General features: G+C 33.4%; 2 protein-coding genes and 1 non-coding gene across 4 annotated transcripts; all 3 read right to left on the bottom strand.

Moving 5' to 3' along the window:
• Positions 1–2,630: 2,630 nt before the first annotated feature.
• On the bottom strand, positions 2,631–2,716 carry LOC148783381 (small nucleolar RNA snoR118). Its single transcript, XR_016050736.1, has one exon. It is a non-coding gene; the product is annotated as a small nucleolar RNA snoR118 (small nucleolar RNA).
• Positions 2,717–6,964: 4,248 nt separating this feature from the next.
• Positions 6,965–11,706, bottom strand: LOC18431283 (uncharacterized protein At2g39795, mitochondrial). 2 transcript variants are annotated; one of them, XM_020665369.2, is made up of 4 exons: positions 10,183–11,320; positions 9,080–9,405; positions 8,438–8,554; positions 6,965–7,342 (listed from the first exon to the last, which is right to left on the bottom strand). In XM_020665369.2, the coding sequence occupies exons 1-3, from the start codon at positions 10,429–10,431 to the stop codon at positions 8,455–8,457; spliced, it is 675 nt and encodes a 224-aa protein (XP_020521028.1). In that variant the 5' UTR covers positions 10,432–11,320; the 3' UTR covers positions 6,965–7,342; positions 8,438–8,454. The 2 variants fall into 2 exon arrangements, with proteins under 2 accessions (XP_020521028.1, XP_006841472.1); XM_006841409.4 differs by lacking the exon at positions 8,438–8,554 and having other exon boundaries at positions 10,183–11,706.
• A 3,088-nt stretch (positions 11,707–14,794) lies between these two features.
• Positions 14,795–20,212, bottom strand: NFU1 (NFU domain protein 1). The gene is made up of 3 exons (XM_006841410.4): positions 19,794–20,212; positions 15,264–15,397; positions 14,795–15,129 (listed from the first exon to the last, which is right to left on the bottom strand). Exons 1-3 carry the CDS (start codon positions 20,125–20,127, stop codon positions 14,941–14,943), a joined length of 657 nt encoding a protein of 218 aa, XP_006841473.2. The 5' UTR covers positions 20,128–20,212; the 3' UTR covers positions 14,795–14,940.
• Between the last annotated feature and the right edge of the window lie 321 nt (positions 20,213–20,533).

Raw genomic sequence — 20,533 nt, 5'->3', positions numbered from 1 at the left:
CAATGGTTCAGTGATGGAAATGTAGCTCTAATCTCTAAAGGCCAACCATCACACACGAGGGTCACACAATCTCACTCTCATGGGCAACTCCAACCTTCTCAAGGGATAACCTATAAACTTTCTTTAGTTTGTTCCATGCCCATGTAAGGAGTTTTCCAACTCGACTGGCCTAAAATATCAAGTCAAGTATAAGCATTGACCAACATGGAAAAAAGCGTGCGGTTAGAATTCTAAGCACCCGATTAATCGGATCTAGCCACTGGCTTATTCTCAGTCGGGTGTTTTAAAGGAAATTTTAAAAAATTATATAAAATCCCAAAAAGTAAGAGATTTTGTTTGTAATGCATTTTTAAATGTTTTTCATCATTTTGACAAAGATCAGAAATTGTTTTGCCCATTAATACTTATTTTTACATTTTCCCATATGTTTTGGAAATTTTCAATACCCTTGAGCACAAATCGATTCTTCAAAATCTAATTTTTTTCATTAATTTTTAACTTCATTTGGATTTGCTTTATTTAATATATATTTTTTAAAAAATTTAAATATATTTTTTTGTATATTTTAACACTTTTTTTAACCGCTCGAGACTTGCCTGATTGAACCAATAGATTTACCACTTAGGCCAATTGAACTGCTTTCGACCCCATATCCAATTAACCGTTTCGGTTTGATTTTTCCGACATTAGTATTGACAAATAGCATGTATAACATGTTCCACAAAGAATCACACTCCCACGATCCCACCGAGTTTAAGTTCTACTATATAATGACCACATGCTCTCATAAAACCTTTAATGGCCACATAAACCCACGATAGATCTCATTTATGTAAAAGATGTGATTTGTATAAGGCCGAAGCACTAAAAAATCAAAGTAAAGCGTACCTTCAAATAGTTAACATTTCAATACTAGAAATCTTTGTGATAGCTTGACATTTTATTTTCAATCTCTAATTATAAAATTTAAAACTTCAAAAATAATATATATCAAACAGATCTATGATCACTTGAAAAACTTAAAAATTGATGGATCGAAAATACATTACAAGATACACTATTTCTAATCTTGAAATCCAATTTTTCTAATGCCTATATATCTTCGAGATGATCAATTTGAGGATTTTTGGATTTCGAATCTAACTTATTTTAATGAATTCTTGAAGTAGACCTCAATTTAATTGTTTAGTGTCTTGCCCTTGTTAAAACTTTTATATAAAAGAGCGTCATTGGAACTTTAAAAAGTACCACTAGAAAAAAAAAAAAAAAAACGACAAAAACGAGCATGTTCAAAATATGAAATAGTCAGGACATTTTATGAAATCACAAATTATAGAGGAACTTATGAAAATTCCACTTTTTAAAAATATTCTGCAATTAAAAGACGTTCTAAAATGAGTGATTTTCAAACTACTCCTTAAGAAGCTCTCTCTCTCTTTTTCTTTTTTAGAAAAAACCAAGTACAACACCATTAGATTAGTATGAGAAAAATTACAGTCCTTTTAAATTTCAGTAGAATTACATATACATACCCCTTAAGAAGCTCTCTCTCCTTTTCTTTTGTTGAACAAATACAGCCCCATTAGATTAGTACAAGGAAAATTATAGTTATTTTAAATTTCAGTAGAATTCCTTGTATATGTATTTTTTCCACTTGGTTCATTGGACCATTAATCTCAGCCCCATTAGATTAGTACAAGGAAAATTATAGTTATTTTAAATTTCAGTAGAATTCCTTGTATATGTATTTTTTCCACTTGGTTCATTGGACCATTAATCTCTCTCCATTAAGCATTTCCCGTTGATCTTCCAAAGCCCGTAATACGGAAATTATATGTTATTTTAGCCAATGTTTGAAAATCCGGTTCAGCGAGCTCAACCATGAGGAACTCGTACGTCCGAGTCAAATGAACTGATTGGCGAGTTAGATTCATCACGATTGACTCGGACAACAAAAAACCAAACAAGTAATAAGATGATAAAAATCAAAACCTAGAATTGGATTTATCTTGGAGAAGCTTAAATATAAATCTTAAATACAATTTATTTTAATTAAAAAATGTTGCATGTTTGGACAAGTTTGCAAATTTGGTGAAAAAAAGTATGAAAATTTGACATTTCTCAATTTTGGGTTAAAAGAACCCAAAATTTTCAACTCCAGATTCGTTTCACTAGGGGCTTTGATCCGACAAATCACAATATGAGTGGGATGAAAACGAACAATTTAAAACCAATCTTAAATTGTTTCATTGTGATTTGAGGGAGAAAATCAAAGAAGGGCGGTTGAGTTTTTATGGCGTATATTCATGAGCTTTATATCTCATAAAAAATCCAAATTTGATGATATTGAACTTATCAAATCTCATAAAAAATTAATATATGATGATATCAAACTTGATTTGGATAAAAAATTGATTGATTTGTGTTATTTAAGCAAGTAATTGACTTTAAAAAAAAGACCAAACATGCCCAACTTTACTTATATTTTTCGTTTTTCCAAGATTTAAGAAAACAAGACTTTAAAAATAAGTCATGATATAATCGACCAAAATCCCAGATTTATCAATAAAAAAAAAGACATTTTGTTTTGGAAAACTCAAAATAAATGGAGAATCAAAGAAAGTGTGGATTAGTCAGACAATGCTTTCTAGGCAAATGCATTTCCATCAATTTGCAAGCGAAAATCGCTCAGAGCCCAGTGCATCTCATCATTCATTCAGAGAATTCCAAATTCCTAGGGCCAAAAATAAACCAACAAAAGCCTGAACCTAAAGAAATAGATGAATATTAACAAAATATTAATAAGTTAAAATAAACTAAGCCAGAAAAATCAAATCGTGCCACTCCCAATTCTCGCCTCAAGATACCTCAAGAAAAGACATGGCAGATAGAGCAAAGGAAAAAGAGAGGTCCTCAGTCATGCTAAGATTTCATCCGAGAAAAATCAGGTCTCAAAGATTATAACCACATCACAGGACCAGCACTTATTCTCCAATCCATTAAAAAACAAAAATAATTCATAAAACCTTTCATAAAAGGACTGTAACCTAGGAGTCCCTCGGTCAGTTAAAACAATAAACTCAAGGAGGCCACACCCACCTCCTGCAACAGGAGAGAGAGAGAGAGAGAGAAGAGAGAGAGAGAGAGACTCGTTTACTTGAGAACATAGGCGCGCGCGACAGAAACCAACCACCCCGATCAAATACCTTCCAGGGCTAGGGTTTCCACTGTATTATGTAGATGGAGATTTCGGCATTAAGCCCCAATCTTTTCTAACAATGACGTAACTTTTACCCCTTTATTTATATATATATATATATATATATATATATATATATATATATAGTTTGAACAATCGTTTCATGCGGGCTGGATCACATTTTACAATATTCAGAGGTATAAAGCATCTAAAATATTCAGAGGTATAAAGCATCCATCTTTAATGCAAATAAGTGGTCCATTTAAAATCAACTATAACTAATGGTCAAAATATTTTTTTAAATATAATTATTATTTGTAATTTTAAATTTTATTTATTTTTTTATATTCATGATCTCCATATTAAAGATTAGATATTTTCTAAAAATTAAAATCAAATTATATTTAAAAAATATAGTTATTGCCAAGCCCGCATTACTACAATATATATGCTAGCCGCATGCTAACCACTGTCGTTTTTTTTTTTGGGTAAGTTTTTTGCCCGTTTTCTTTAGAGATGGAGGATGGCAACATCTCATATAAGGTTGCAACCTTATCAAATAAGATGCACATCAAATCATCTCAACCTTGAGATATATAGTATAAAAAATAAGAATTTCAAGCCTCAAAAATAATTTATCATATAACAAGTTACCTAGATCGGTATTTTCAAGATTTTGAATTATTTATAAATATGTTCAATCTACAACATTTCTAAAATTTTAAAGGATGTTTGCACAAGGTTGCAATCTTAAACAATCAAATTAAGGCGCGTCTCCAAAATTTTTCATAAGACATAATTTTGGTGTAAAAAATTCTTAGGATGGAGCGAGAATCCATTTTCATATCTAATTGTAAAAATTTAAAACTCCGAAAATGGTTCAAATCAAGTAAATCTATAACCACATGAAAATCTTGAAAATAGATGGTCAAAATAATGTGTTACAAGATGCAATATTTTTGAGACTTAAATCGTTTTTTTTTATATATATTCAAACATAATGATCAATTAAAGGGTTTTTCAACATCAAAATAGTTTTTTCTAATGGATTTTTGATATGCACCTTAATTATACATTTTAAACCTTATATAAACTTGTTCCAATTCTAAATTTCATAATTAGAGTTGAACATTCGTTTCAGATCATAACGTACACAGCAACTACATCATTTTATAAAGGAAAAAAGGTTATATAGAGCCGAGGCTCTAAACAATCAAATTAGAGTCCATCTCAAAAATTTACTACATCATTTTATAAAAGAAAAAAGTTTATATAGAGCCGAGGCTCTAAACAATCAAATTAGAGCCCACCTCAAAAATTTTACTAGAAGAGGTTGTTTTGGTGCCTAAATATCTTCAAATTGATCATCTCGATATCAAGATGCATGGACACGAGAAAAAAAATGGATTTCAAGTTTTGTAAATATTGCATCTAGTAAAGCATTTTTTGAACCATCAATTTTTAAGATTTTCAAGTTTTTATAGATCTGTTTGATCCAGACTATTTTTTAAGCTTTATATTTTATAGTTAAAGATGAAAATATATTTGAAAGCTATCACAAAGATTTCCGGTATTGAAACCACATTTCTCGACACTACTTAAGGTGCACCCAATATTGAAATCACATTTTTGGACACTATTGAAGGTGCGCTTTACTTTGATTGTTTAGAGCCTCGGCTCTATACAAAGCGCACCCATTACTTGTATAGTGTAAGGTCACCATCTTACCCCAACTGTAAATCCTAATAAAATCTTTTAACTTTGTGCGATTAGTGCAAGGCCAAGGCGGTAAACAGTGAAGTCCAACTCCTATACGCAACTGGAAAAATGCCCCATCTGGGCTGAGATCGTCCACATAGCACATATTGCGAATTTAGGAATACGGGTGAGGTTTGTATAAGGTTGCCTCCTTATACTGTACAAGTAACGTGCACCAATAAAATTTACTTAGAGATGTCATTCCATGTCCAAACACTTATATGCTAGCTTACAAATCATTTTTATCCTCAATTATAAAATTTAAAATTTAAAAAATGGGACAAATCGAGCAGATCAAAAAAACTTGAAAATAGACGATCCAGATACCTGATTACAAGATACACTATTTTTTAGACTTAAAATTCTTTTTTTCCTTCATATCCATTCATCTCAAAGTCAAGATGATCAGTTGGAAAGTTCTCCTATGCCGGAACACTCCCGGGATTTTTTAGGCGAACCTTACTTCAACAGTATAAAGTTGTAACCTTGTATAAACCTTTTCTAATATATATAATCCAAAATTCCTCAAAAATAGATGATCCAAATAGCTTTGCAAAATATAATATTTTTAAGATTTGAATCCTATTTCTTTTTCTAGATTCATGACCGTTGCTGTCAAGATGATCAATCACCAATGTGATACATTTCAAGCATTGAGACAACATTTTTTGCTAAGATTTAAGCCGCAATTGAGTAGAAACTAGTCGATTTTTTTAAATTATAAACCTAAATTTTAAAAAAATAAAAATATCCTTCCTTTATTTAAAAAATACTTGTACCCTGATCATAAAGTGAATCCCAACATGTCTAATTGAGAAAATATGCAAGCCCCTTAATCAAGGGAGTAAGTGTAGGGTGATTTTAAAGTGGATCCCAAAATTTTTAAGTGGGAAAAATTAGTAATCCTTTAATTGAGATGGCAAATATACTTGCCACAGGAGAAGGCATATATCCTACTATAAAGCCTTTTCTCTAGAGGGTCTTATTCTAGGTGAATGCCACATGCCTCACCCTTAACGCACACCCACCATAGAATAATAATGTATTTGCATTTACATAAGGTAAAGTTTAGATCAAGTTGAGAGGCCCTAAACAATCAACCCAAGAAGCACCTCCAAAATTCACTAGAAAAAGTCGTTTCGATGTTGAAAAACCCTCAAATCCGATCATCTAGATATTGAGATACATGGACTTAAAAAAAATGAACTTCAAGTATTGGAAATATTGCATCATGTAATGCATTATCTAGGCTGCCAATTTTCAAGATTTTCAAACGTTCATAAATCTGCTTGATCTACACTATTTTAAAAGCTTTAAATTTTATAATTAGATATTAAAATAAATTTTCAAACCATCATAAAGATTTTTTTATACTGAAATGACATCTTTCGACACTATTTGATGGTGCACCTTACTTTGATCATTTAAGGCCTCAGCCTTATACAAACCACACCTTTTACAATAGAAAGTCTTTAGACTCGAGCTTAGCCTATAAGCATAAATAAAGCTGATTTTTTTTTTTATCACTAATTTTTCTTTGGGGAAATTTATCAAAATACAACTCAAATTTCAACTAACACTTTTACCCTATTTTACTACTCCCAACTCAAAATCATCTGTAATTTGATGGTTATTTTGAAATTAAATCAAAACATACAAGTAAGATGTCAAATAGTTAATTTCCTAGGTGGATCGTGACAAATTTCCCTTCTTTATTTTCAGAGAACTCATGAATGCAAAGAGAAGGCAGCCTACTTTGGAGACACAGAGAAATAAAAGGGATAGGACAGCAGACATCCTAGAGGGATAAGCAAAAGAACCCCAATGGTCATCAATTTCTATGGCCTTAATGTATAGGCAATTAAATTATATATCTTTAAAGCCCACGCCGGCTCTGCAATTAAAGATGCCATTTCTGTTCGCTAAATTGGTAGGAACACCATGCTTTAAATCATGCACGAGAAAACCTTAAATCATCTATAGATGATTCAACATCACCGATTAATATGGCCTTGGACACTGTTTTCTCATTTATGTTTTTCAGTTTTGATAAGAAACCTTGATTTTCATGGAAAAGAAGATAGATACATTCATTCTGGTTACTTTCACATTTCAAGAAATGAAAAAAATAATCAGTGCTGCTGCCATGGTGCAACCAGATATTATCCCAAGGAAAAAGAGAAGGCGAATAAAAGTTCAATAGAGACTCTGAAGGCAAAAGAGCTTCATCTCTCTAAAAAAGATTTTACCTTCTCCAACCATCCAAGCAACTCAGTTTTATCTTTGTTCAACATGTATTCATGCAAGGAAATGGCAAGATCTTCATCTATGCCTCTCTCTTCCAGGAACTCTTGAAGGCTGGCCTGAAGCTCATCATCCAGTTCTCTGCCAAAAACAAGCCTCCAATCATCAGAAGCTGAAATTAAATTACATCAAACCATCTATATCAGAATTAAACTATTTGAACTTTTGACCCTTCACCCTTGACTATCTAATTTAATGTGATTTAACCATCAAGCTTTGGAATTGTTGGAATCCATTACATATTAACTCTCTCAAAAAAAAATTGTTGCAATCCATTACAACCAATATGGCACAGCAAATTAATGCAGAGAAACTTAGTTACAGTGACATGTGGCCTCTGGCCTCGTGTCGTGTGTATGTCAATCTCACTTCATTTTGAGCTCTGCCACTAGGTTGGTGTTGAAGAAAGGAGAACCACATTATATATTATGAAAAAATATATTTTATTTATAAATAATAGATACGCAGATGAGTCTAGTTGAGCAGCCTTTTAGGCCGATGTACTAGACACTTGGGAAACTCAGAGACACTGGCACCCTTGTCGATGTCCATGCAAAAATGTAGAAACTTTGGCTAAATAAAGCAACTCATTTCGCAAACTGAAATTATAAATGAGTTGAATGAAACAAGGTAACTTTTGCTAAGATTAAACTCTTTGTTATTGAATATGAGTTTAGAATTAAACTCTTTGTTATTGAATATGAGTTTAGAATGCCAACATTAGGCTCCCTGTTTTCCAATTTAAATTTAAATCAGCAACCAAGCTCCTAAGTTGTTCGATCTTTAAAACCAATCATTTCAAATTACACAAAACCACCATTGTTAAAATGAAAACAGAGTATAGTAGCTTTCGTTAGGATGGGTCTCCACCGATTTTAATTTTTTCACAATCAAATAAGTTCTGCCATGTCAGGAAAGAGCCAACCAATGGATATTAGAAGAAACCTGTTTCCTCTTAGAAAAAACTTGAAACACACAGAGCAAGCTTTGCGCCAAATGAAGATACTAATCCATATTAAAATTAATCATTAATTAAGGTTTTCGTAAGTTGTCAACTTCTAATTTAGAACCAATATCACAAACTCATAAGCAATCGAACTTATCAATAAAATTTTTTGTTATTCCAGGGGGAAAAAGAACTCAAAAAGAAACTAGAGCAACATTCACCAAACTTACGCTCCGAGGTCATCAATTCAAATGTTCAGGTCGACAATTAAGCTTGTAAGTTGCTGAAAATCTTCTAAATCAAAACCAAAATACACAGAACAACTAAGCTTCTGAGTTGCCAAAAATCTGCAATTAAGCTGCTGTCAAAAATCTCCTAAAACCAAAACCAAAATACACAGCATTTCTTATACACAGTAACCTTATAATCATCCGCCAATAATAAGTTTAACCTAAATGATTTTCAGTTTTAACCAAAAAAACCTTCCCACTAGTTAGGAAACCCAAACAACCAGCATATCAATAAAAGAAGGAATAAAGAAAAAAAATTCCATATAACTGACACAAGAACACAGGGAACCATAATTTGAAGTAAACCATAAGAACAGACAATGAAACCACAACTTTCACCAACATTAATCTCATATTTAGTTTCTAAAAAACACTGGTTTCTAAGTTGTTGAGATCCATTGAAACAAATATACACTATGATTCTCAAAAATAGATTAAAACCCATACAAACAATATGAGATTACGCAAAACCATCAAATTCAAACTGAAACAAAGAAAAACCTTCAAGTCAAAGACCCCAGTTTCCAATTCATTGTCATCTAAACGTTCATCAAAATTTCTAAATAAATAACCAAGACTCACTTGAAATCAGGTCCCACATAAGGTGGTCCAGGCAATGCATTGCGCTTAAGAGTGAAAACCTTCTCAATTGCCATTGAGTCAGGCCAAGCCGAGCATATAAACTGCAAAACATCACAATCCTCTCCTTTTGATATGTCAACAATGAGGCTAATATGCAATTTGAAATCAGCGCCTGTGTTTTGGTTGGATTTGGAAATGGGAATGGATCCGTCAAACATTGTAACCTCAATTTTAATGTCTTCGTTATCTCCATATTTTCCCCTCAATCGAATCCATTGTTCACCTGGTCTGTCCTCCACTGTAAATGAAGACAACTCGGCAACAGGCTGAAAGAGAAATTCCACTGACAAACTAAAGATTTTTTGTAGGATAAGTGACCATGAATGAGAAGAATTTGGGAGCATGTTCAAAGAGAATTTGCAATGTACATTGACTGACGGAAGGCAGAGAAGAAGAAGCAGACTCGACAAAGAGTGTGTGTGTGTGCATGGTGGAGTGTGTGTGTGAGAGAGAGAGGCCTGAAAAAAAAGTGCTGCAATTAATTATTTGAAGAAAACAGCATCCCAACCAAAGAGTGTGTCTGTGTGCATGCTGGAGTGTGTGTGTGAGAGAGAGAGGCCTGAAAGAAAAGTGCTGCAATTAATTACAAGGGAATAAAAGGAACAGAAGAAAACTAAGTAATGCTCTGAGGGGAATGCCATCGAGAACAGTGAGAGAGAGAGAGCGAAACAGAAGGGCCAGAGAAAAGTCCATAGTTTGAAGGAAATATAAAGGAAATAAGTAAAATAAGAGAACTAAGTAACAGCACTGAGGTTCCTGTGTGTCTGCTCGCGTGCACGAGAGAGAGAGAGAGATTACCGACCTAGAAGATCAAAATGCAAAAAGACAAGTCCATTGTTTGAACTTTGAAGGAAATACAAAGGAAATAAGTAAAATAACAGAACAAAGTAAAAGCACCGAGGTTCCTGTGTGTCTGTGCGAGAGAGAGAGGAGCAATACCAACTAAATAAAAACAAAACATAATAATTGAAATTGCAAAAAAAGAAAAAAAAAACAGATGGAAAGAAAAAACCCAAATATCATTGGAAAAGATCATTCTATACCTCATTTGGAGGAGTATATTCCATCTCATATTGAATTTCCCTACGAATCATCCGCAACATGTTGCCTTCAAATGCGGTTTTGTGCATCTCAGCTATGTAATTGCGAATCCGACACACGGGTTTTGGGGCAAATGGTCTATAGATTAAAGCATTGTTATTGTTGAGGTGATGCTGTGAAATTAGCGTTTTAGCATGAGAAATTGCAGAGGAAATTAATGGTGTTCGTCGCACTCGCAGAAGCCACGCCATTGATCGAGGAAGCCAGAAAGTTTGATCATGCAGGAAAACCTATTGGATTCTGCAACCCACAAAAATTAGGGTTTTCGTTGAACTTGTAAGCAAAACCTATTGGATTCTGTAACCCACAAAACTTAGGGTTTTCTGTGAACTTATAAGCAGAAGAGAAATGTATTTCGGGTTTAACAGTAGGGGCCCACAAAAACAGCGAAGAGGGAGAGAGGGGATTGAACTAGGGTTTATGAAACGGGCTTCAGGGCGGAGCATATATTTGTGGGGGGTGTTTTAAAGAAACTCAGATCCGTAGCTGTTGGTTCCTCTCCGATTCGGACATGGAACAATTCAGGCAAATCGGCTAATGTTAAACGCCGGAGCCAGCCGGTTCCACCAAAATCTTGTGATTTTTTTGTTAACGAGCATATTGGCGATCTGAGTCTTCGATCAATTTAAACTTAATAAAAAATCTGCATGAACAATCCAGGTCATCAAACTGTTTTTTCAAACCTTGAACGGACAATGGAACAGATGCGAAATGAACAAGTAGCTCAGTGTATTTCATTGTCAAAAAAAAAAACTTCAATGCATTAGTTAAACTCACGCCGAGCTTCCAAATACTTATTTTAATCTAAAATTGTATTGAAGTGAGATTTTTTTTTATCAAAATCCCTAGAAGCCCAATTGTTGCTCCTGCATTTTGTTTTTTAATGAAATAATTTGAAATTTGTTTCAAAATGTTGGTATTGAAGCTTTACCTCTATAACATTTTTGTTTGTTTGAAAATCAAAACAGGAGAAAGTGAGAGTCTAAATAATGGAAATTTTTTAAACAAACTAAAAAATATTTGATCCTTCACCCATATTTCACCAAACTATTTTGTTTACATTACACCAAACGCTCCAACAAATTATTTTTAGTACACGGTTTTTATGAGTCCATGTAGAAATGAGTTCTCTTAAAAATATATTTTTTAGGTAGATTTGTAGACTTAATTTTTATGGACATTTAATCTCTAAAATGGAGATCATGAATATGAAAAATAAATACTTTTTAAAATTAAAAATAATAACTTTATTAAGAAAATGTTTAGATCATTAGTTTCAATTGTTTTTAAATTAACCACCTATTTGAATCCATCTTTAAGATGGATGGTTATAGCTCGAGGACTGCATGTGTAGAAATACGGTCCCGCCGCATGAAACAATTTTTCTTGGTTTAAACGGATCCTAAAACATCTGAAGACCAACTATTGGTTTTCATCCCCTTTTATTTTATTGTTTCCTTTCAAAAGAATCTTCTTTATTTGAATATTTGGATTTTGATGTTGATTTATACCTCCTGCTAGATGGAATCAAATAGCTGGTTTTGATTTTTTTATTTTAAACTGTTCAAATTTGTCCTTTTTCTCTTTTTTTTATCTTTTTTAAAACATCAACAACTTGGCAATTTGGCTAGTTTTTCTAGGAATTGATAGGTGAAAAAGAGGTTCGAGTTTTTTAAACTTTTGAACTTCATAAAAAAGGAAAATATCTCCCAGCGTCTTGATTCTCAAAGTTTGGATCACCATCCTAGTATCCTCTTCAAACTTCAAAATATCGAACGGCATAGGGTTTTTTTCTTTATTTTAAATACTCATTAATGCCCTTAACAAAAATCCTAATCCAATTATAGCCTTTTTTTTTTTTATTCCCACCCCTTTTACTTTCTCTCTCTCATCGGTGCTCTGGAAATCGGTTGGGTGAAAGAAGCCGCAAAAGATAGAACAAATTCGGAATATCGAAGTTTGAATCCTTCTTGACAAATTCGGAGAAAGATGAAGGCGCAAGATAGAGAGAGGTTAAGCAGAGGAGTGGCGAAGGGCTTGGGAAATAAAAAGGTGGAAATAAAAAGGGCTGCAATGGGATTGGGACTTCTTTTAGTGTAGTAATGGGTGATTTAATAATAATAATAATAATAATAATAATAATAATAATAATTTGAGGATCAATGTTGTCATATCTGTTTAAGAGCTTTTTTCAGTTTGGTTAGAAAAAGAAGTAATTTGATGGTTTGGCCGATTCCGATGAAAAGTTCAAAATTCTTTTTAAAAATTAATATAAATAAAATATAAATTTACATAATACAAAATTTACATATTTATATCATACAAAATTTAATAAAAAGGACAATTCCAACCGGAGAGGCCGAATTACACCGAAGCGGATTAAACCGACATGAAGTAGGGACGAAGCAGATACACCAAAGCGGCATCACTACGCTTCAGTCTAAACCAAAACTCCGAAAAGTTTGGCCCCTTTAGCTAAAGCAAAGCAAAAATGATAACATTGCTTTGTGAGTAAAGATATTGTTTGATAAAACTCTATGAAGTTGTTATTCTGAAGTTGTTATTCTAAAGTTTGGAGGAGATAGTAATCTCAATATATTTTCAATGAAAAAGTTTATATATGCAACCTCATAATGTAGAACAACAAATGCGTCTCAAAAATCCATCGGAAAATGTCGTTTTAATGTTAAAAAACCTTTTGATTGATCATCTCGACATCGAGATGTATGACTATAAAAAATAAAAAGATTTTAAGTCTCAGAAATAATGCATTTTACAACATATTATCTACACCATATATTTTCAAGATTTTCATATGTTTATAGATCTATTTGATTTTAACCATTTTTGAAATTTTTAATTTTATAATTAGATATAAAAATAAATTTTGAGATAATCCTAATAACATTTTACATTAAAATTATATACCATGATAAAATTTGAAGAGTACCTTATCTCTACACCTACGGAGGCGTCCGTATGCCAATTGCACCCTATTTTCAAATATCCCTTTAATAGATCTTTTCAATGGGTGCAAAATCATCTAATTGATCATCTCGACATCTTGATATATCAAAAAAAAAAAAAACAATAAGATTTCAAGACCCAAAAATTGTAAATCTTTCAATATATTATATCAATTTCAAAATTTTCATCTGTTTATAGATCTGCATGATTTGAACGATTTTTGAAATTTAAAATTTTATAATTAAAAATGAAAATAGTTTTCCAGACCATCCTAAAAAAATTTAACACCAAAATTACATCTTGTAATGGAATTTAAAGGTGCGCCTTACTTTAATTGTTTTAGGTTGCAACCTTACGTAAACTGCACCCTTAAATAAAATGGATTAATAAAGCGTCAACCTTCAAATCTTCAATCCTTGATTTTCATTTGATTTTCGAAATAAATCTAGAGCCAAAAGATTGTGTGCTTCCGCAGGAGATACTGTCTACTTACTCCTTAGAGTAAAACCCAATCCAGGAATACTTTTACGACCCCAAATTTTAAGAATGTAACTTCTTCAACACATCGACTTTTATTACAAAACACTTTATATACTCGGAAAAGAATAACATCTCAAAAATTGAATAGAGGCCATCCAATATTTGGAGGGTGAAATTTAAAGGTTAAATAACTCAAAATCAAAATATTCTTTCAAAAATCATCTAGAGATTCTTGGGTGGTTCCCAAAATTTCAAATAAAAAAATCCTGTCAAGTTAGTCCCCTGTCCGAGGAAGTACATGTATAATATACTTCCACATGAGCGTAGCATATGTACACAAACCTAACCTATTTTTCATCAGTTTTCCAGTGTTTAGTAGATGGACATGGTTTCGGTGAGTCAGCCGACTCACCTATTACCATGTAGTCCCTTGTCCAAAAATGTTATATCCACTAAAAGTTGAAATATATGGTAAATAAAGGATTTAAAAAAATAAATTTTTGAAAAAGAAAAATTAAAAAAATGTTAGATCCACTAAGTTAAAATAGACAGTAAATAATGGAATTTAAAAAATAACTTCTTGAAAAAGAAAATTCCTAACTTAGATTGTTGTCACAGTTGAGATTATCAAACCCTAAAATTTTAGATTGAAAATACATATTTGAAATGTATTTTGTCGACTCACCAAACAATTTTCCTTAGTAGATTAGTACCTGGAATTGACATTTTCCTCATTTTTTCATTTTGAAATATGGCTAAGACACATTTGAATTGGAATTTTCTTCCTTTCAACTTTCACATACTCTGTTGTTACTCTAAATGGCACTGTAATATCAATTCTGCTGAAATGAAGGCTCAGCAAACAACCTATTAATTATGGTTTGTTCGCCTTGTTTATAGAGTTTGCTTTCCAAAAGCCACTTTGCAAAATATTACAAAACTTGCATTTTTCATAAACATAAAAATTGGATATTTAAAGAGATGCTCAAAGATCTAAGATAGCATATGCATGAATGCATATCCATACATAGCTTTGCATGCATGAATGCACAGAAAAGCGTGCATGTAGGCATACGACATGCATCTCAATTCACAGGCTCATAATAGTGGGCGTATCAAGAGGACATTTGATACCCAAAAATTAGATGCATATTACAGGATAGCTCATGATGCGCATGAATATACAGGATGCATACATACATTCATATATACACATGTATAATGGCAACTATGAATATATTGCAAACTATAAATCAAGCAGTAAATACAACATTTGTTATAGCAGGAAATTTTTCCTTAATAGCAGCTTTGATTCCACTCCCAATGGATTCCGGACCAACATATTCAACATGACAATCCCCACCCTCGACTGATATCACTTCCACACTACCACCATAGTTCTCTATAGCAGGTCTCAATATGTCTAGATGACCATTAACTGCCTGCAATATATACCCAGTTAATAACACTCACCCAGTTAATAACACTCATGATCTGCTCTTTACAGTACTAATCCTAAATTAATTCTATTCCTTGATGATGAAAGCAAAAGCAAATTTTCGTTCTTTTTTTTTACCTCAACCGTGGCACCAGCTTGGGGTTCTTCAACCTGGCATATATCTCGCACTGCCTCACCAAACTTCTCCTTTAGAACCCTCTCAATCCCCATTTTCATGGTGGTGGTTGAACTGGGACAGCTCCCACAAGCCCCTGCAAAAATGCACGTGGGGAAAACTCAGCCACTATAGAGAGGGTAGAATGAAAATCATGGAAATTCTATCCCATAGTGGAGACAGTAAAGAACAAGAGAATGAAAATCATATAGTAGATTACCATATAATGCAGGAAAAAGTGGGTTTTTTCCAAGATAATGAAATAAAATACAAGAAGATAAACAGTCTAAAGCATATGCATATATTGGATACAGTTTTATAAGAATTCAGTGTATGTAATTCAAACTCAAAAAATAGGAAAAATATTTAACTTCAGAAATAGTATAGCCAAAGGGAGCCATCACAGGGACAACGTTGATTTGAATAGTGCTGGTGGGAGAGAGGGCACTGACAAATATGTCACTAATTTGAAGGGATGGTGATGATCCTATGACCATAACATGGCCTTTCAGTCATTCTAGACAAATAGGTAATTGTGGAAGGTATAACAGTGGTGATAACAAACAATATGTGAGGAAATCATTGAATCATGAAAGGACCATAGACAAGAGGAAATATTTTTCTTTTTTTGCTTTCTCCGTCAAAATCTGATCTCACACAATATCTTCCTACCTTAAATAAATGTTTTTAGGGTAAAATGATCACAACAAATATAGTGCTCGCATGCCGGTAAGCTTTTAGAAATGACCTGTCTTTATTGCTACATCCATTTCAGTATCTGCAACAACTTTGTACCCAAATGAAGGTTCTATACAATGTTGACGATAATAGATTTGGTAAGCGAAGAAGTGAACAGAAAGGATCTGCAACACTCTAAATCACAATCAAAAAACCAAGTAGCAAAAGAAAGAAGTCATGGAAAATACAGTTGCCTTATGACTTTTAAGTCATGAAAGGTACAATTGCACTAACCCAAATCCCCCCCCCCCCCGCCAACACACACACACACAAAAAACCACATTTATGTATCTAAGCTTCACATTATTAGTTTTAATAATCATGGGTTTTGTGAGTTGTATTGTGCACACACCAGTAGTATCCAATAAATCCTTCTGGTCTCCTCTCCCAACCCACTCAGAAATGACAAATGCAGCAAAATCATGTTAAGTATTCTATATCGCTAAATGAAACCTCATATATTTGTTAACAGTCGATTACTTTATCCATTTTACCTAAAATATTCACATTAATTAGACAAAACAAGCAAAACATGTCACACCAAAATGATAGTAGTTATGAAAAATCTCTTGGTGCGATCAACATATCCCTTATAAAAGTAAACAACTCTCGAATGTCCGTTGTTTAAAAATTATAAGGGAAATATGTACAAAACTTTATTTATGAAATTCCTTGCCCATTCATTATGGTTTATCTTCCAATAATTTCCATGCTTCCTATTTATTTCTTTTAACAATATTAAAATTACTCAGCATAACTATCCCAACTATTTGGGGTCGGCTACACAAATCCTGGTTTGCCTTTCTGCTCTATCAAAGGGTCATAATATCAAAATCACTACTTTTTTCAGTTAAATCCCTTTGATGAAATGTGCAGTCTGACGCTGTTGGACAATTTTCCTAGCAGGGAGAACTTCAATCTTTGAGGGAGGGGCTTCAACAGACCCATCAAGGTACCATAAAGATGGCCATTCCGAATCCCGTGCACAATTTGACATTTTATTGAATGTTATCAGATTCGTTTTGGGTCTTGGTTTTGGCTGATTTGGGGGAAGTCTTCAGCTCTTCAGCTGATGCGGGGGAAGTCTTCAGGTGTATTTTCAATAATGAAAAGAAAAATTACATATGACAGGCATTCTTAAAAACATTTTCAACCATAAAAGGTTTATATTTCAAAATTGTGAAAATCTACGTCATTCTCGCGATATTTTTAAAAACATATGGCATATTTACCGTACTTTTGTATATATAGGGCCTATTTTCATAATTTTCACCAATGCTTTTGCAAATTTCAGGATTGTATTTGCTTCACTTTGGTTTAGGTGCTCAAGCCGAAGACTTTGGTCAACGCAAAGTGAATCTTATAACACTGATTTTGATCTTCTAGATTTATGAAGAAATTATGGTGTAGTGCTATGTTTAACCCTCCTGGACTCACTTACTATCAGGTACTTGTTATCAGAGCAATTGTCTATCACTGTACAAGGCAAATTACCAAACCTTCTTATGGAAAATATAAAGGGATGAAAGATAACTACTAAAAGGGTTGCCAACTATAATCAACATTGATTAAACCTTCTGAATACAACGAGAAAAAGGAAGATCAGCCAACATGGCAAGAAATTTATCATGATGCTTAAAAGCGGCAAGATTGCAATTGCCTAGTTCCTGGCAGTGTATTAAGCACTCACTTTCTTGGCTATGAAACTTGCTGGAAATACTACAGTGAAGGCTGATTCTCCATTCCTGATTTACCAAGGCTGCACCTTAGATATTATAGCAATCACCAGTAGTGGTGGAACTCTTGATGTGACAAAAGACAATGTGGGAGTTTGTACAATTAGAAATAAAAAATGGGCAGCATAATCCATAGGACAAATTGCACACTGTAGGCATCTAGGTTCCATATTGATATAAATACTATTGCAAACACTAAGGTTCCTTTGTCCAACCATGAATTCACATGAATTCAAACAATGTTCAATTCATTGAAAGTTGTACCATAATCCCTTAGCAATGTCGATAGCATGAAGACTAACTAATAAAAGGATTTTCATTATAAACTAGAGAAAGAATGATGATATGGGTCAGTCAGCATGTTACTCTAGGTGATGTGGAGAGTTGTAGATTGTGTAAGTTGAAAAAATATAAATACAGAGAACATATGAGACGTTATAAAATAAGGCAACAAAATAATCCATGAATGGAAGACACATTCAACTTAAAATAAAGATAGCATGAGCTACATGACATTTGGGATTCTTTTTGGTATCCAAATGATAAAATACCATCGTCAGCCATAAGCCTTAGTATAAGTAACAAAATAATCCATGAATAGAAGGTAAATTCCATACATCAAATGAAGACACACGAACTGCTTGAGATATGAGGCTCTTTTGGTGCGTGAATAAGAAAAATATATAGACCATAACATAGCCATAAGCCTTAAAACAAGGCAACAAAATTTATAAGGCAACAAAATAATCCAGGATAAATGGCACATTCACTTTTAAAATGAAGATAACATAAACTGAGATATAGGAACTTTTGTCTGAATAACAAAGTATATATACCATTAGCTATAAGCCCTAGAATGGCATGAGAGAGCCTAAGTTAGGTCACTGACTTGCAAGACTCCTTATCAGGCAGCATGTACAGAAACATGGAATTTCGATGCTAGTCAAGAGAGAAACAGCAGAGTTTTCCATTTGCTTCTTGAATTTGAAAACAACATCATAGCCAATTTCTCAATATGATTGCATTGACAATGTGCACAATAACAAGTAACTAGAAATTTACTGTATTTAGATTTAAATTGCCTAAAACTGAGATAACTAAACAGTTTATTAGCGCACAAACTTGCAATTTTATTGTCTCCACATAACATCTATTCAATATGTATAGAGCAATTTTTATGGTCATCTAATAACAGTTAATCAACAAAGATGCCCAAAATTGCAAAATCAGCAGTAAAAATTCCATATGACATGAAATGACAGCATATAATTTATAGTTTATGGTTGTTCTTTCTCACATATCAGTTATGTCTAAATAAAATAAACCATTGTGAACTCAGTTGTGAATTACAAATACGCAATGAAAAAGAGAGCCCGGGTAACACCTTCATCACTGCTTGGATATGGCAGTGGACCAAGCTATTGCATTAGTTTATTGTCATTTTACATGGGTTTTCAAATATTCAAAATGCATCCAACAGCAATTGCAAGTGCAGTGCACCAAAGTTCAACTCTTCTCAAAAGGGAGTCGAAGTTCATGGCAAGTTCAAGAGTTCCCATTCAAGTTTTGTGAGAGTTCCAATTCAAGTTTTATCCACCCCACTAAAGAACCAAATCCAGGAATACGATAATATGTAACTTTTGGCCCCAAGGCCTCATCTCAAAAATAAATTTCAGTTATAAGGTTCCAAACAATGAAGCAGAAACGAGAAAAAAAAAACTGAATCTGGAACATAGAAGTAGAATTAAACAATTAATATAAAGGAGAAAACTTCATCCATGGAGCCAAATGAGATCTTTCAACTCTTCACAAAAAGTAAAAGAAAAAAACCCAAAACCTAAAACAACCCAATTCGCATCATGGAATTAGAATTAACATAAATAAAGAAAATCCGTAACAAGAGCACTGAATTTTCGACAGAAAGTCAGAAACTCAAACAAAATAACAAAACCACAAAACCGAGATCACAAGAATGGAGTAGATTGGATATTTAGAAGGAAAATATTTTCAATTTCAGACCTTGAAGGCGCAATGAGATCACCCCATCTTCGACAGAGACCACTTGCACATTCCCTCCATCTGAAATGAGATAAGGGCGAACATCTTCCAATACCAAATCCACGTTCTTTGCAGTGAGCTCAAATGTTTGTGAAGAATAGAGCCCCGGAGACGCAGTTGCTGCCCCTTTCTCAGAGGACGAAACCGTGGAAGTTTCAGAGGTCATGCAGCATGAAAACCTGGTTTTCTTAGGGCTTAAAGTTAAAGGAAGAAAATAAAATGGAGGCGTTTTGAAGGGTTTGAGGAAGTGAGAGATGGGTTTCATTGAGAACCCATTTCCAGGAAGGGTGGTCATCTCTCTCTCTCTTTCTCTCTCTCTCTCTCTCTCTCTCAGGTTGTATCGCCTGCAAGCATAAGAATGAGGTTAACAAAGGTCCTCTATTAAGCGTGTTATTCAAACGGGAAGTATCACATGGTATCAGTTCTTTTGAACACACAATACTAACAGCTTTCTAAACCGTTAGATCTCATCAACTCATGTCAACAAGCGGCTCTGCTTGGTCTCGCCAACACTCCTTGTTGACGTGCGGCCTGCGGAGCTCTTGTTATTTTTATGCAAAATAAACAGGCACTGTGATATATGACCGTCTAAAACATACAGTTTTGGAGATAAATCATCATGTACGGAAGGGTTAAAATAATGTAGGGGTGGCAATGGATCCGGACCCGAGGTTTAGATCCCATCCTGGTGTGGGTCCCCA

This window comes from Amborella trichopoda, chromosome 2 (assembly GCF_054954075.1).
Source record: "Amborella trichopoda isolate Santa Cruz 75 chromosome 2, AtrichopodaSantaCruz75HAP2 v2.0, whole genome shotgun sequence".
Classification (NCBI taxonomy): domain Eukaryota; kingdom Viridiplantae; phylum Streptophyta; class Magnoliopsida; order Amborellales; family Amborellaceae; genus Amborella; species Amborella trichopoda.
This window is presented reverse-complemented; position numbering and strand designations above follow the sequence as displayed.

Bases quoted from the DNA above. Each gene is read 5' to 3' on its own strand.
- LOC18431283 (XM_006841409.4), bottom strand. From the start codon at position 10,431: ATGGCGTGGCTTCTGCGAGTGCGACGAACACCATTAATTTCCTCTGCA. The intron at 9,406-10,182 runs GTATAGAATGAT...TTTCTCTTTCAG, and splicing joins AATATACTCCTCCAAATGAG to CCTGTTGCCGAGTTGTCTTC. The intron at 7,343-9,079 runs GTGAGTCTTGGT...TGTTTTTGGCAG, and splicing joins TATGTGGGACCTGATTTCAA to AGAACTGGATGATGAGCTTC.
- NFU1 (XM_006841410.4), bottom strand. From the start codon at position 20,127: ATGACCACCCTTCCTGGAAATGGGTTCTCAATGAAACCCATCTCTCAC. The intron at 15,398-19,793 runs GTCTGAAATTGA...GCATTTTTGCAG, and splicing joins GATCTCATTGCGCCTTCAAG to GGGCTTGTGGGAGCTGTCCC. The intron at 15,130-15,263 runs GTAAAAAAAAAG...TATATATTGCAG, and splicing joins AAGCTGGTGCCACGGTTGAG to GCAGTTAATGGTCATCTAGA.